At 42.4% G+C, this 17,992-nt stretch overlaps 1 protein-coding gene across 6 annotated transcripts in view; it reads right to left on the bottom strand.

Annotated features, from left to right (window-relative positions):
* skor2 (SKI family transcriptional corepressor 2) overlaps window positions 1–17,992 on the bottom strand; it is a 108,889-nt gene that overhangs the window by 21,327 nt on the left and 69,570 nt on the right. For 5 of the 6 annotated variants that reach the window (XM_072574918.1, XM_072574900.1, XM_072574890.1 and 2 more), the window contains 2 exons: window positions 8,228–8,319; window positions 5,036–5,802 (listed from right to left, as the gene is read on the bottom strand). In XM_072574918.1, coding sequence (XP_072431019.1) covers window positions 8,257–8,319 — 63 coding nt within the window. In that variant the 3' untranslated portion in view covers window positions 5,036–5,802; window positions 8,228–8,256. Of the gene's footprint in view, window positions 1–5,035; window positions 5,803–8,227; window positions 8,320–17,992 lie in introns of those variants that run through there. The other variant, XM_072574921.1, reaches the window with a different exon arrangement.

The raw sequence follows: 17,992 nt of genomic DNA, 5'->3' as shown, positions 1-17,992 counted from the left end.
CTTCCCAGTTCGCCAGTTTCACTGAAGCAACACTTCTCACTGTGCACTTGCCTCGGGGACCTTGGTGAATTCCTCCTAGCCAGGAACCAGGTTCCATGGCTGGAAGACTCCAGGATTCAGGGCTAAAAGACCTTCTGCTTGGCTGTCACAAGCTGTTAGGTACATATTTAAGAGCACATTGGAATCATATGCAATAAGATATTAAACAAGCTGTTTAATTTCTTAAATGACAGATCCAAGGAGTATCTCTCCTGCTTAAATCCTGCCCCTCGCAGATAGCCAGAAGAGGGCAGTGTCACATCAAGGTTTTGATCTGACATTACTTCTGGGACTCCTCCAGTCAGTGCACCCCTAAACCATCTCCCACACCCTGTACATTACAAGAGCAAGCACATTATGAAGAATGCAGTTGCAATTTAAGTATTGGACCATTACTAGGCTTCAAACTTTAGGTTGGATGGGAAGGCCTAAGAGAGGACACATAAAAGGTTTACGGGAATGTTTCTGGGGATATTGAACTTCAGTAATGTAGATGAGTTGGAAAAGCTGGGGTTGTTTTCCGTAGAGTAGAAAGGGTTGAGAAGAGATCTGATAGCTGTGTTCAGAATTACAAAGTTTCTACATAGCGTAATTAGTGAGAAACTGTTCTCTTTATGGGAATGGTCAAGGGCCAGATGACACACACTTTGGTGACAAAACTACAGAAGATGTCATTTATTGGGCCAAATGGCCTGTTTCCATACTGTAGGGATTCTATAATCTATGAAATCATTTTTGAAGCTGCAAATGATGATGATTTGAAAGTGCATCACCTAAAAGGATGGTGGAGTAAGTCTACTGAAGCTTTCAAAATGGACTTCGCTAAGTATATGTAGGGAAAATGATGGCAGGCTACAGAGAAATTGAATTGACTGGAATTGAATTGGATGATTTATTGTCACTTGTATTTAATAAATAAATACAGTGAAAAATTTAATATGTTTCCACAGTCCAACACCATTTTGAGTTTCAGAAAATATTAAGATATAGAATATAACTAAAAACAGAGCTCTTCCTCCCTATTTGGACTCCTCTCACCATGGGGAGGGGGATAGGTCTCCACAAAGGGCTCCAAACCCACCAATGTCCCTGCATCACAGTCCATTCTCGGAGTTCTGCTCTGGGCCGATCACATCACTGCTGATGCAACCACTGCTCTTGTTGATCCAGCAGGACTACCGATTCCGGCCTATCACGTTACTGCAGCTGAAGCCCACCATGCCAATTCCAACATCATCTGCAGAGTTTGCCTTCTCCACTCTCCCAGAGGCCCGCATGCTGTCACCACCATCGTGAAAGCCAGTGTCGCTGCCATCACCTCAAGTCCTGCACTGGTTTATAACATTTCAGTGCCAGACTTCGGTGCCTACACTCACTGCCATCGTGATTTCTCTGAGGGCTCGCTATCCCCGAGGAGCTAACTCTTGCTGTCACTGCTGCACATGCTCGGGAGGCTGGGCCCGTTCTCATCTTGCTGAAGACACCGGAAAGGCTTTTAAAGAGAAAAAGGATAAAGAAGAGCAAAAGAAAAGAGCAAAAGTAAAAAGCAAATACAAAAAAGCAAAAAAAGGAAACAAAGCAAGATGACTAGCCAGGAGCTTGGATGTAGCGCTGCTACTCTGCTGCCATCTTGAAAATTGGGTATTGGAGAGTGGGAGTAGCGTGGACTCATTGGGCCAAATATCCTTCTTCTGTGCTGTAAATATTCTCTAATTTTGTAATAGACTCATTGAAACATAGAGGACAGAGCAGGAGTAGGCCATTCAACCTCTCAAGTCTGCTCCACCATTGGATATGGTCATGGCTGATCATAAAACTCAATACTCTCATCCTGCCCTCCCTTCAGATTCCTTGATCCCTTTAGCCACAACAGCTGTATCTACCTCCTTCTTGAAAATACTAAATGGTTTGGCCACAACCATTTTCTGTGGCAGTGAATTCCACAGGCTCACCATTCTCTGGGTGAAGAAATTCTATCTTATCTCAATCCTAATCACTTATCTAATACCATCTCTCTTTTAATATAGATTTGCTTCAGTGCCTCCCTCTCACTAAACCCTGTGTTCCCCATCAAGTACGGTAAGTTTTTCATGTCCTCCTTTGTGAAGACAGAAGCAAAATATGAATTTAGTTCTCCATTATAAATTCCCCTGTTTCTGACCATATGAAATCTATATTAGTTTGTGGCAATCTTTTTCTCTTACCATACCTATAGAAACGTTTACAGTTGGTTCTTATGTACACTGCAAGCTTACTGGCTTACTCTATTTTCCCCTCCTTAATCAATCCTAAGGTCTGTTGTCTTTTTCTTGCCAATTTGTATGCCTCTTTTTGCAACTAACACTAAGTCAAACCTCACTTGTCAGCCATTTTGCCCACCGTTTTCTTTGCATTTTTGCATCAGACAAAGATAAACGATGTTTCTTGTTCGCCCATTTGCTCTTTGAATGTTTGCCATTGCCTACCCACTCTTAGTAACGTTTCCCAATCCAACATAGCCAAATCATGCCTCCATTGCCCACACAATCAATTTAGATTTAATCAAGTTGACAGTTCAGGGTTAATAACAATGGGTATTTATGCCTGCGCTGTTTTCTCACTAGATTCATACCTCCACAGCTTCATAGAATTCCTACAGTGTGGAAGCAGGCCATTCAACCCATCGAGTCCACACCAACCCTGTAACCCTGCATTTCCCATGTCTAATCCACCTGGCCTGCACATCCTGGACATTATGCGTAATTGAACATGACCAATACATTTAATCTGCACATCTTTGGATCGTGCTAGGAAACCCACCCGGACACAGGCAGAATGTGCAAACTCCACATAGACAGTCGCTCAAGGTTGGAATCGAACCATCATAGTTTCCCTGATTAAGAGTCGGGAACATAGTGTCAGAATTAACTACATTTACAGTTTCCATCTTGATGAAGAATTCTAGCATATTGTGGTCACTCATCCTCGAGGGGTCTCTCACAACCGTATTACCCATTATTCCTTTCTCGCTGCACAATATGCAGTCTAAGATGGCTTGTTCTGTAGTCGGTTCCTCAATGTATCGATCCTCAACAGGATTATGGCTAATTTGATTCTATATGCAGATTAAAGTAACCAATAATTACAGATGTTCCTTTACTGTGAGCAACTCTAATTTCCTGTTTAATGCTAATCCCAACATACCATTACAGCTTGGTAATCGATGTACCACACCCACTAATGTTTTTTCGCTCCTTGGTATTTCTCAATTCTCGAAGAATTAAAGTAGGGATAATGGGAAAAAAAACTCAAACAAAATGGTATGAAATGGCAGGACTTTAAAAATGTACTTTTACTCAGGTTTCACTAACAGGTTAACCAACATTAAAAGACAATGGAATAAATCATTAAAAGGAAAATTATGACTGTAGTCATAGAAGGAAATGCTAGACAAAACAGCCAAGTTTAAGGATGATAGGTTCAGATGGATTGCAGCTGGACTGCAGATGGATTTCTGAGGTAGCAGGGTGACTCAGTGGTTAGCACTGCTGCCTCACAGTGCCAGCAACCTGGGTTCAATTCCAACCTCCAGTCTGTGTGGAGTTTACACATTCTCTCTCTATCTGTGTGGGTTTCCTGCCACAGTTCAAAGATGTGTTAGTGAGGTGGATTGGCCATACTAAATTGCCCCATAGTGGCCAGGCATATGTAAGCTAGGTGGATTAGCCATGGGAAATGCAGGATTACAGGGATGGGATGGGATGGGTCTCAATGGAATGCTCCTCGAAGGGTTGGTATTGACTTGATGAGCTGAATGGCCTGCTTCCACACTGTCGGATTTCTATGAAACTGTGGAACTATGTATCTACTGAGAAAACAGCACACAGGCATGAATATCTATGATTATTAACCTTGAATTGTCAACTTGATTAAATCTGAATTGGTTTTGTGTGCAGTGGAAAACATATCATGATTGAAGGTAGACAATTCACCAAAATTTGAACTTTAGGAGCAAGTTTTACTCTGCCTCTAATTATGGCAGAACTGGTCTGGAATATTTTTAATCAACCTGTTCAAATATGCTTTGACACCCTCTGGAGCAGATAGGACTGGAACCTGGGCTTGAGAGGTCTACCACACTACCACTGCACCACAAGATCTTCTGAGTAGTGCTGGAATGTCGACTCTGAATGCACAGTATAGGACCTTATTCAATTCAGAGCACGTAGTTATTGTGGCAGAAATGTCTTGGTGTAAACATCAGGTGAGGACTTACTTTTTTATATTTAGGACGACACGGTGGCTCAGTGGTTAGCACTGCTGCCTCACAGCACCAGGGTCCCAGGTTCAATTTTAGCCTCGGTTGACTGTCTGTGTGGAGATTGCACATTCTCCCCATGTCTGCATAGGTTTTCTCCGGGTGCTCCGGTTTCCTCCCACAGTTCAAAGATGTGCAGGTTAGGTGAATTGGCCATGCTAAATTACCCATAGTGCTAGGCGCATTAGTCACAGGGAAATGGATCAGGGTGGGTTACTCTTCCGAGGGTTGGTGTGGACTGGTTGGGCCGAAGGGCCTGTTTCTGCACTATAGGGAATCTAATAAAATATTCAACCAACTCATAGATAATGAGTAGCCACATGGGCGAAATACTGAAACCATTGGACCAAGAGGAGCCATGTACTTTCAATGAGGAGATTAAAATAGATAACTAAAATATTTATAGAAGATAAATTCACTGTGCCAACATTCAGCATCAGTGAAGAAGTGTGATTAACAATATCTGAATTGAGAAATCAGTATTTTCTGAGCTACAAGTGTTTGCCTGTATACATTTTTGTTTCCACTCAAGCAAAGATAAATTTTCATCATCGTTCCATATCCCAAGACAATCCATTTACCTTCATTGCAGTAATTGATATATGCCAGGTTTTATTTACACACCTAATTAATTAGGGATTTGCACAAAGAGGATTTAAATACATTTTAATAATAACAGTAATATTAAATACACCCAATATTTAAAGCCAAAATATTTCAAGTGATAGAGGACACTCTTATTTAACCGTTAATAAATTAAGCAGGCAAAAGCAAGAGAAGGATTAGAGTAGTGGTGTCAATTCCTGTTCATGATCTGCTTCCCTCCTCTTGAGCTTAATGCAATTCCAGTCCACTAATCAAGAGCTGAATTTGTAGTATTTCTTCCAGAGAATCGTTCAATGAGATAACTGATGGTCTTCTTGAAGTCCACACACACGCACATGCGTGCACACACACATACACGTACTTTGTTGTTCATTAATCCATTGTGTTCACAGAATTTACATTGGTTTACTAACCTCCTTAAATTGGGCACACTAATCCCCCTTGAAGCAGCTCACCAATCTTCTTATGAATGGTTTTAGTAATCATCCAAAAAAACGTTCTCAATAGTCTCCTTAAGGTAAGATTATTAGTACCTTAAAAATGGACACACCAATCTTCTTAGAGTGGACTCACCAGCCTTCTTTATCTCACAAAAATATCTAAATATAAGCACCACCAACTTAAGAAGCCAGTTAATTGTGATTCTTTATGCTACTAATAAAGTTTGAACTCATGATAATGTCTCTTGGGAAAACATTGTTTTACATTTTAACTTTTGTTGAGTTTGAATTTCCAGGGTTTCGCATTGTGCTTGGTCCTTCAGTCCTTTGCTTGATCTTCCTTCTGATGCTCAAGACTTGCATGTGGAACTTTGCTCTATGCTTATATCTTACAAATGACGTGCACTTCATCATATGCTTCTGTGCAATGAAGAAAACCCAGTCAATATAAAACCATGGTTTAAAGAAGGCATATTCATATTTTGAGGAGGGAGGTAATAGCCTAGTAGTATTATTCCTGAATTGTTAATCCCGAGACCCAGGTAATGATCTAGGGATTTGGGTTCAAATCCTGCCAAGGCAGATGGTGGAATTGGAATTAAGTAAAAATCTGAATCAATTGCCAATTGTCAGGGGAAAAACCATCTGGTTCACTCATACTTTTTATGGAAGGAAACTGCCATCCTTACCTGGTCTGGCCTATATGTGACTCCAGACTCACAGCAATGTGGTTGACTCTTAGATTAGTACTCTGGCCAATTAGGGATGGGCAATAAATATTGGCCTAGTCAGCGATACCCTCATCCCACAAATGAATAAAAAAAGAAAATTTCCACATGCAAAAGTTCACAATCTCCACAGGGTAAGGTACTTTCACAGGAACACGATTAATTAAAACATTCACACTGAGCTGAAGAAGTAGATGAAGATAAATGGGCGGCACGGTGGCACAGTGGTTAGCACTGCTGCCTTACAGCGCCAGGGACCAGGGTTCAATTCCCACCTCAGGTGACTCTCTGTGTGGAGTTTGCACATTCTCCCTGTGTCTGTGTGGGTTTCCTCTGGGTGGTCCGGTTTCCTCCCACAATCTAAAAATGTGCAGGTTAGGTGAATTGGCCATGCTAAATTGCCCGTAGTGTTAGATGTAGGGGAATGGGTCTGGGTGGGTTGCACGTCGGTGTGGACTTGTTGGGCCGAAGGGCCTGTTTCCACACTGTAACTAATCTAATCTAATTACAAAATATCTGTCAAAGGCACAGCTTTTAAAGGGAGGGGTGGAGTAGGCCTAAAATTTAGAGACAACATTGGGGAGTTTACAGCACCGATGATTGAAGGTCTGTCCACTATTTGTAAATCAAAAGAAGTGAAGGTGAATGAGAGTTCTTGTACAGTTATAGGAATGGATAATGTACAGAGGTAGTTAGAGTTAGATGCTCAAAGAAATTTGCAAACCAGCATACAAATGTTAAAATTGATGTACAAGTGAGCCTGGAAAATGAGCAATTACAGGGGCAATGGACAAATGGAATTTAGTGCAAGTCAGGACAAGGGTAGCAGAATTTTTTGATTTGATTTGATTTGGGACGGCACGGTGCCTCAGTGGTTAGTACTGCTGCCTCACAGCACCAGGGACCTGGGTTTGATTCCAACCTCAGATGACTGTCTGTGTAGAGTTTGCATGTTCTCCCTGTGTCTGTGTGGGTTTCCTGTAGTTGCTCTGGTTTCATCCCAAAATCCAAATATGTGCAAGTCAGGTGAATTGGCCAAACTAAATTGCCCACAGTGTTCAGGGAGGTGTAGGTTGGGTGCATTAGTCAGGGGTTAAATTTAGTTGAGAGTGTGGTGCTGGAAAAGCACAGCAGGTCAGGCAGCATCCAAGAAGCAGGAGAATCGACATTTCAGGTTTCCTGATGAAGGGCTTGTGCCCGAAACATTGATTCTCCTGCTCCCCGGATGCTGCCTGACCTGCTGTGCTTTTCCAGCACTACACTCTTGACTCTGATTTCCAGCATCTGCAGTCCTCACTTTCTCTAGGGGATAAATGTAGAGTGGGTTATTCTTCAGAATGTCGGTGTGGACTTCGTGGGCTGAAGGGCCTGTTTCCACACTGTAGGGATCCTATGATGTATTATTGTCACGTGTACTTAGCTACAGTGAAAAGTTTTGTTTGCGTACAGTACAGGTGGGTCATACCATACAAAGGTCATAGTTTTTGATTAAATTAAGTTAATGGAGAGGCAGATGTGAATAAGAGGCTACTTGAAGAACATTTCAACAGACCTGATATAAAGAAGGCTGGTGAGCCAGCAGAACTTGGGCTTTGTTGAAATTAATGTGCCCAAGCAACCATCACCATAAAGTACAAATTATGCTTACCTCACATCCTGAGACAAACCATCAGTCTGTGATCACAAACTCTCTCCAGTTCTTCTCCTACCCCAACCCATTTCCAGGACCTATGCCAGGGATCCCACTGAAGAGACAATGACCCAAATTCAATTAGATCACATGGGTAAGCATGGGCGGTTGCTTGCTGCAAATGCTGAATTGCAATGCAAGGTCCATTTTTGGGACAACATTGAACCTTCTTTTTTTTGGCATGCTTTGGTAGCACTCCACCAGTTACACATATAAACAGGCCATGACAGATTCCTACTCACAGGTATAGGTTGGTGCACAGTGCTGAGCACTTTCAACATCAGGATGAAAATCTTCTCACTATATTCCTTCTCTCTCTCTCTCCCAGTGCTACCTCCAAATGTTCATTGTGAAATGTTCCTTTCAAACCTTAATAATTTTCCTCTTGTAATGTGTTCACAACATGAATTTAGCCACATGTACTAACCCAAAGCTTCAGTCCTGTTCATGAATTGTTTAGCTTTTATTCATCTGTGTGCTGAGTCTTTCTTTCCTCATCAGGCTTGCTGCATATGGAATCTGAAAGAGTGGGAGAGAGAGAGGGAGACAGACGATGAATTAGAGCACAAGATAACGAGGAGGTCACCAACAAGAAAGGGTATGACTATTTATGTTGTCTAAATGGACTTTGAAAAGCCATTTCATCACAGGAGATTGTGTGAACACTGAGACTGCATAGAATTGGAGGTAAACTTGTGCTGAGTTGCCATGCTTGGATGTGCCAGTGTTGGACTGGGATGGACAAAGTTAAAAATCACACAACACCAGGTTATAGTCCAACAGGTTTATTTGGAAGCACTTGCTTTTGGAGCGCTGCTCCTTCACCAGGTGGTAGTGGAGGTTGAGATCATGTTCACAGAATTTGTAGCCAAAGGAGTCCAGTGTCACGGAGATGTGATACAGTCAACAATCTTAGATTCAAACTTTCATCTTTAATAATGGGATATGCTGGTTTCTGTTCTTTGATATGTAAATCACAGAACTTCTTTTAAAGTACATTCTCAAGATAGCACAGGTTTTTAAACAAATGGGTGTGAAGTCTGTCTGCATCCCAATGCTATGTCAGACTGACAAACCCTCTGTATAGTTTTACAGAGTTGTAAATGGATTCTTGCAGTTTTTGAGCAAAATAAAATGTAATTCTGCAGAAACAAGTTCACCCCATAAGCTCATATGTGTGGGCATGTCAGAGTTACAGATTGAGTGTGCATGTGAGTATGTGCGTGTGGGTGTGAGTGCACATGATAGAGGGTGTATGTACAGTATATATGTATGTGCATGTGTGTAGTATGTGTGTGGGGAGTGTATGTGTGTGTGCATATGAGAGAGTGCTTGTGTATGAGTGTGTGTGTGTGTGTGTGTGTGTGTGTGTGTGTGTGTGTGTGTGTGTGTGTGTGTGTGTGTGTGTATACATGATTGTTTGTGTCATGCATGGGGTCACCTCTAGTACGATATGAACTCAAGGTCCTCGTTGAGGCCATTCCCATGGGTACCGAACTTTGCTACCAGCTTCTGCTCAGCCACTCTGCGTTGTTGCTTGTCCCAAAGTCCGCCTCGGAGCATGGTCATCTGAGGGTCCGAGGCCGAATGTCCTGGACCAATGAAGTGTTCCCCAACTGCGAGGGAATACTCCTGTCTGGTGATCATTGTGCGGTGTCCATTCATCCGTTGCCATAGTGCCTGTTCGGTCTCACCAATGTACCATGCCTCAGGGCTTCCTTGCCTGTAGCTTATCAGATAGACCACATTGGCCGAGTCACATGAGTACTCGCCACATAATGGTGGGAGGTGTCCACACATGTAATGGTGTTACCAGTATCAATATTCTGATACGTCTTGCAGTAGCTGCTGTGGCAGGGTTGTACGGTGTTGTTGTCCTGAAGGATGGGCAGTTTGCTACAAATCATGATCTGTTTAAGGCTTAGTGGTTGTTTAAAGGCGAGAGGTGGAGGCGTGGAGAAGGTCTTGGTGAGGTGCTCATCCTCATTGATAATGTGTTGCAGGCTGCGAAGAACATGGTGAAATCGTTCGGCTCCTGGGAAGTGCTGGACAAGGAAGGCTACCCTGTCAGTTGCAGCCTGTGTCTGTCTCCTGAGGAGGTCATTATGATTTCTTGCTGTGGCACATCGGAACTGGCGGTCGATGAGTTGATCATCATACCCTGTTCTTATGGGGGTCATCCTTGAGCACTTTCAAGTGTCCGTCACGTTCTGCCTCATCTGAACAGACCCTGTGTATGCATAGGGCTTGTCCGTAGGGGATGGCTGTCTTAATAAATTTGGGTAGAAGCTGGAGACGTGCAGCATTGTGAGGTTAACGTTAGGTTTGCGGTACAGTGAGGTGCTGAGGTGCCCTTCTTTGATGGAGATGCACATATCCAAGAATGAGATGGACACTAAAGAGTAATCCATGGTAAGTCTGATGGTGGGATGAAACTTGTTCATATCACTGTGCAGTTTCCCTGCTCCTCCACCTCTCGCCTTTAAATAACCAACAAACTTCAAACAGATCACAATCTGTAGCAAACTGCCCAGCCTTCAGGACAATGCCGTACAACCCTGCCACAGCAGCCACTGCAAGACATGTCAGAGTATCAACACAGGTAACACCATTACACCTCTCATCATATACGCGTCGAGTACTCATGTGATTCGGCCAACGTGGTCTATTTCATAAGCTACAGGTAAGGATGTCCTGAGGCATAGTACCTTGGTGCGACCAGACACTACACCAATGGATGAATGACACAGCACAACAATTAACAGACAGGAGTGTTCCCTCTGAGTTGGGCGGACTTCGGGACAAGCTGAGCGGAATCTGATAGCCAAGTTCGGTACCCATGGGAATAGCCTCAACTGGGACCTTGGGTTCATGTGACACCAAAAGTGACATCACTGTACAATGCACACACAGACAGACAGACAGACAGACAGACTGATAGACACACACACCTTCATACACAAGCTCTCTCTCATATGTATACACATACACCCCCCACACTCACACCAACACAAGCACCCTCTCATACATACCCCATCACACTCACATACTTTATCAAGCTTATACACATACATAAAACATAGAACGTAGAGCATTACAGCGCAGTACAGGCCCTTCAGCCTTCAATGTTGCATCGACCCATGGAACCAATCTGAAGTTTATCTATCCTACACTATTCCCTTTTCACCTATATGTTTATCCAATGACCATTTAAATACCCTTAAAGTTGGTGAGTCTACTATTGTCGCAAGCAGTGCGTTCCATGCCCCTACTACTGAGTAAAGAAACTACTTCTGACGCCTGTCCTATATCTATCACCCCTCAATTTAAAGCTATGTCCTCTTGTGCTAGCCATCACCATCCGAGGAAAATATACACACTCGTTCTATCACGTGCAGTCACACCCACATGCACACACTCACATGCACACACATATAAGCTTATGGGGTGAATTTGTTTTTGCAGAATTACATTTTATTTTGCTCAAAAACTCCATGAATCCACATAAAACTCTGTAAAACTATAAAGAGGGTTTATCAGTCTGACATAGCATTGGGGCACAGACAGACTTCACACCTGTTGTTTAAAATGCTGAGTTATCTTGAGAATGTAATTTTAAAGAAGTTCTGGAATTTACATATCGAAGAACAGAAACCAGCATATCCCATTATTAATGATGACAGTTTGAATCTAAGATTGTTTGCTGTATCACATTTCTTTGACAGTGGACTCCTTTGGCTAGAAATTCTGTGAACATAATCTTAACCTCCACAACCACCAGGTGAGGAGCAGCGCTCTAAAGTTAGTGCTTCCCAAATAAACCTGTTGGACTATAACCTGGTGTTGAGTGATTTCTAACTGTGATGAGTTGATGACTGATTTGGAGATAAGGCTCAGAGAGTAGGGTGGGAAAGTACTTTGACAATGTGACAAGTAATGTTTTGACTGATTGGCTCGGAGAAATGCTGCAAATGGCATCAGGCCATCCATTAAGGGTCTAAGAAAGGAAAATTGGAATACTTTCATAGTGGTGAGAGACTAGGTGGATGGGGGACAAATTAGTTCAGGTAGTAATAGGAAACAGTTTGTTATGATTCTGCCCCCGACTCCCCCACATTTCTGAAGAAGGGTCAATGGATCCAAAATGTTAACACGCTTTCTCTCCTCAGATGCTGCCAGACTTGCTGGGTTTTCCCAGCAATTTCTGTTTTTGTCCCCGACATTTAAGCTCTCTGGATAGTATCCAGCTCCATTAACTGGGGTGAATAATAAGTATCAAGTGCCATTTCATGATGATGCACAAGGCGCCCATTCAACCAAAGGAGGAGTAAAGGAATTCAGGTGCCCATGTACATAAATTATTGTAAAAGTACAAATAGTATTCAGAAAGGCGAATAGAAGGTCAGGCATTATCCCAATGGGGTTGAGAGATGGGGGTGGAATTTGCTTTCACTTGGTCAGAAACCAGTTGTGAATGCTGAATTGTGAATGTCACTGAACAGGAACATATATGAATGAGACGCAGCACAGTTTCTCGGAAATGATACTTGGAACCGAAAGGCTGAAATAAGGAAGACAGCTTGCATAAACCTACGTTGTATTATACTGTTTAGAATGTTGGGATGTAATTTAATTGAGGTGTTTAAAACGATAAAAGAATTTGAATGAGTTGATTCAGAAAAAAAGCTTTTGTCTCTGGTGTGGGAAGCAGAACAAAAGAAGACAAAATTAGAGCTAGGGCCTTTGGGAGTGAAATCACAAATGCCTTTTCACTCAGAAAATACTGGTTACGTGAGATTCTCTCCCTCAGCAGTCTGTGCATGTGGGTCAATTGAATTTGTCAAGACTGCAGTTGGCAGAATATCATTAGGGAAGGGATACCCATCAAAGACAGATTAATGGAGTTAAATGACAGAACATCCATGATTTTATTGAATGTTGGAATAGGTTGAAGAGACTGAATAACGTACTCTTGTCCCTCTGTATATTCCCACTTAAAATGGGCCAAATGTTGTTCCAATGTTTGAGAGAATGCATGTTCATAGAATCCCTACAGTGTCAAAGTAAGCTATCCAACCCATCGAGTCCTCACCAACCCCCCGAAGAGCATCCTACCCCCTACCCTATCTGTGTGACCCTGCATTTCCCATGGCTAATCCACCTCAGCTACATTTCCCTGGGAACTATGGAGAAATTGATGACTGCAGATGCTAGAGAGTCAAGTTGAAAATTGTGGTGCTGGAAAAAGCACAGCAGGTCAGGCAGCATCTGAAGGGTAGAAGAGTCACCATTAGCCCTTCATCAGGGATGTGGAAAGGAAAGGGGGCTCAGAGATAAAAAAAGGAGGTGGGAGTAAGGCTGGGGGGGAGGCAGGTGCGATGGTTGTAGGAAGTGATAATGATAGGTCGGTGGGGAGGGTGGAGTGGACAGGTAGGAAGGAAGATGGGCAGGTAGGTTAGGTCAAGAGGGCGGTGCTAAGTTGGAAGTTTGGATCTAGAATAAGGGAGACTTGGAAATTGGTGAAGTCAATGATGCCATATAGTTATAAGGTCCCAAGGCGAAAGATGAGGTCTTCTTCCTCCATTTGGCAGGTGGCTTTGTTTTGGTGGTGGACAAGGATTTGCATGTCCTTGAGGGAGTTGAAGTGGTCAGCCACAGGGTATTTGGGTTGTTTGGTGCATGCAGACCAGAGATGTTCCCTGAACTGCCCTGCGAGTTCCCCAATGTAGAGGAGACCACATCAAGAGCAACGGACACACTAAGTGAGGTGGGAGAATGTTCAAGAAAATCTCTGCCAGATTTTAAATGATCCTTTAGGGCCTTGGACGGAGGTGAGGGGGGAGGTGTGGGCACAGGTTTTGCACCTCGTGTGGGCGCAATGGAAAGTGCCAGGTGTAGAGGGTGGGTTGGTGGGGAGCGTGGACCTAATGAGAGTCATGGAGGCAATGGTCTCTGTGGAACGCAGATAGGGGTGGGGCGGGCAATTTACCACGGTGAAAGTGGGTACTGCAGATGCTGGAGATTAGAAGATTAGAGTGGTGTTGGAAAAGCACAGCAGGTCAGGCAGCATTCGAGGAGCAGGAAAATCAACATTTCGGACAAAAGCCCTTCATCAGGAATTTCATCAACAAACATCAATTTTCCTGCTCCTCAGATGCTGCCTGACCTGCTATGCTTTTCCAGCACCACGCTAATCTTGAGGGCAATTTACCATGTCAATCCACCTAACCTGCACATCTTTGGACTGTGGGAAAAAAAATCAGAGCAGCTGATGGAAACCTGCACAGACTCAGGAACAATGTGCAAACTCCACACAGAAAGTCACCTGAGGCTGGGGTCTCTGGCGTTATGAGGCAGCAGTGCTAACTACTGAGCCACCGTGCCACCCCCTAAAGTTATTTAGATTTCTTCAGAATGTACCTACTGGACTGAACCTCTGCAATAATAGATCATATTTTATAAAGCAGATCTTTAGATTATCTAATGGTGTGTTAAACACCTTGTACAGTGTTTCACGGGGCTGCGGTTCTGCTGTCAGTAAAGGGAACTAATTTTTGTTACCTAAATACTGACAACAGATCATAGGAGCACTTGTTGACAAGCTAACTTACTTAAGGTGTAAATGTAAAAACACTTTAAAAGGACATATAGCATGCAAAGAGGAATAAATAGAAAATGAAAACAATAACAAAATCTTTTCCAGGATTTCATGTGGAAATTCTCTTCTCCCCCAGTTCCTTTTGTGCATTTTTAAAAACCAAAGCATGATGTTACCTAATTGTCCCTTCTTGCCTTACCTCATTTTGTCTTTTACTCTTTATCCATATTCAACCTTAACTGTGAACTCACTGAGTTCCTCCCACAGTTCAAACATAGGCAAGTTAGGTGGATTGGCCATGATAAATTATCCATAGTGTTCAGGGATCTGTAGGTTAGATGCACCAGCCATGGGAGAAATAGAGTTACACAGATGGAGTAAAGGGATAGGCCTGGGTTGGATGCACTTCACAGGATTGGTGTAGACTTGTTGGGACAAATGGCTTGTTTCCACACTGGGGATTCTATATTTTAAAATAAAAGCCATGTGGAACGGAGAGCTTTCCAGTTCAGGTATGTTTCTCTGCTGGATTGGCTGCTCTTTTCTGAGATATCTGCAGTATTCTCTGATTAAAAGAGATAAAATCAACCAAATGGGAATCATAATTCTTTTATTTGTTCAATAGGGAATGCTAAACTAAAATGCTCAGACTGCAGAATACCATAATTACTGGGTCCTGTACTGTCTTCACAACTTGGTTTCTAACTGTAAAAATCACTTGTAAAAGCACATTTTCAGATTTCAACTGTTAGAACTTAATTGAATGTTAACCCTTTGTTATGTTCCGCATAATGGATGGGGATTGTCCCAAAACTTGTTTCATTTGGGGGACAAAATGTGGATCCTGATTTTGGATGGTCTGTGACCAATCTGTTCAGCAACTGATCCTAGAGACTTAATAATCATTGTCTGCTCCCTTTTGAAATAAGTTAGTGATGTGATCAGGATTCTTCAGCAAATCCATGAGCACTAAGAAAAGTTTTAGGAGTTCAAATGAACCCTTGTAGGGGTGCAGGACAGCCCCCTGAAATGTTACAGATATCAAAACTGTCCCCAGATACTGGCCTTACTTAGTTGGCTTCAACGCCACTATACAACGCTGCTACCGCACCTCCCCCATACACACACACACACACACACACGTGTTTCTGGCTATATTGCAGCTCCCACTACTGATGTCTGTTCTATTGGGAAGGAAGTTGTGGGGGTCACAAAATAGATATCCATTGCTCATCAGTCTAAGTTAAGTAAGACTGGAGTACAAACATCAATCAAGTCATTTCCAGGGCCCAGTTAGTGCAAGAGGTTAACACTTTACAATCTGTATCCCTCAGTCACTTCCTGAAATCACAGAGGTGACCAGTTTCATTCGTCTGTTCCAATCAAAGGCATTTTTGCTTCTTGCTCCAGTTCTCGGATAGGAACCCAGTAATTATGGTATTCTGCAGGCTGAGCATTTCAGCTTAGCATTCCCCATGGAACAAAGAAAAGAATTATGATTCCGCCTGTGTATTGGCTGAAGAATTTGAAGTAAGGTCAGAGAAGCTGACAGTATAATAAAAATCCTCCCCTGAGACAAGATGGTAATTTGTTAGATTCTATGTAGCCCATCCAGTGATTCACACATGTACCCTGGCAGCATGAGCTAGCAAGTTCAATATCGACAGTAACCAGTTACACCAAGTCAAATCCTGTGCTTCCTGAATGTCCACAAAGGCATACTTTCACCCACTTGACCACTAGCTAGAGTGGGAATGGTGGCTGATTTTATCTCTTTTAATCAGAGAATACTGCAGATATCTTAGAAAAGAGCAGCCCGTCCAGCAGAGAAACATAACTGAACTGGAAAGCTCTCCATTCTGTGTGGCTTTTATTTTAAAATATAGAATCCCCAGTGTGGAAACAAGCCATTCGTCCCAACAAGTCTACACCAACCCTCTGAAGTGCATCCAACCCAGACTTATTCCCCTACTCTATCTCTGTACCTCTGTTTTTCCCATGGCTGGTGCATCTAACCTACAGATCCCTGAACACTATGGGTAATTTATCATGGCCAATCCACATAACTTGCATATGTTTGAACTGTAGGAGGAACTCAGAGCACCCGGAGGAAACCCATGTAGGCACGGGGAGAACATGCAAACTCCACATTGACAGTTGCCCGAGGCTAGAATCAATCCAGGTCCCTGGCACTGTGAGGCAGCAGTGCTAATCACTGAGCCACTGTGGCTTAATAGAACACAAAGTGGTATGTTTGTGAAACCAGCTTTGGAATGGTCTATATCGCTTTGCAGAATGCAACAAAGGATTGTCATTCACTCAAGAGCCTAAAACGTACCGAATGAAATTACAAAATAGGAATTGAAATACTTTAAGCCCAAGAGTGTGCCATAGCATTGTCACAACCCCAATCCATACAGAGTTTCTTTTATAGGAGCTCATTGTTATGTATTGGCAAAAAGAATGAAAGAAATCTTTGAGCATATTCTTTTTTAAGTTCAGGTGTGAGTTCAAGCCCCATTTTCGGGAATGAGCATGTGCACTAATCTGACATTTAACTGTACAAAAAGAAGTGTTGCATTGTTTGAGCTTTCATGACTAAGATGAAACTGCGGCTGTTGTCTACTCTAGATGCCTCAATCGACATTAACAGTCACAAAGCAGTATTCAGGGAAGAGCAGGATATTCCACATAAACTGGCAGAGTACTGCCATAAAAAGAAGATGGACTGATCGGTCATTTCTTTGCTGTCTGTGGGATATCACCACATGCAAAACAGTTAGCACATTTACACCGACATAAAAGCAGTGAAAACAAATTGAAAATCAATTCATTGAATGTGAAACAGTTCGTGAGACTTCTGAAAATGCAACATAAATGTAACATATTCTTGATACGGTTTAACACTGGAGCTATCATTTTACAAAAACCATATTTAAAGATACAACTAGAATTGATGGAACCACTGTGGAACATTTGGTGGAAGTGTGTAGAAAGAGAATGATTTGAAATTCTCACCAGGAATATGGTATGTCTACGAAATGTGAAACACAGCTTTCACCTGTTTCCTCACAGCAAAAATCCTGCTGCTGACTGTTTGTTACAATCACAAAATCAGAGAATTCTTATACCACAGAAAAAGGTCCATTGGTCCACTACATCTGTGCAGCTCTCCAAATGTCCATTTTGCTTTAATGCCATTCTCTGCTCCCTGTAACCTAATCATTGTACTCCATCAAACAATTGCCTAATTTCCTTTTGTATGTTTTCACCCTGGCGGCACAATTTCAGGAACTGCATTCCAGAACCAAATTACTGGTTACATGAAAAAGTTTACGAAATTGTTCATCTTCAAAACTTCATTCAGATCTTCCTGAAGCTTTCTGTTTTCCAAGGAAAACAGTCTCATTTTTTCTAATCCATTTTTAGAACTTAAATTCCTCAATCCTTAAACAAAGAATGAAAAGGGCTCAAAGGGACCACTGTTATTTGTAAATGATTTGTATGAAATTCTAGGTTGCACATTTGTGGACAACATGATGATTTGTGGAAGTGTGGATAGTGAAGAAGGTTGTCAAAGGATACAGCATGACA

This window comes from Chiloscyllium punctatum, chromosome 1, assembly GCF_047496795.1.
Source record: "Chiloscyllium punctatum isolate Juve2018m chromosome 1, sChiPun1.3, whole genome shotgun sequence".
Classification (NCBI taxonomy): Eukaryota; Metazoa; Chordata; class Chondrichthyes; order Orectolobiformes; family Hemiscylliidae; genus Chiloscyllium; species Chiloscyllium punctatum.
Note: the sequence above shows the minus strand (reverse complement) of the source record. Positions and strands in the feature narration are given on the sequence as shown.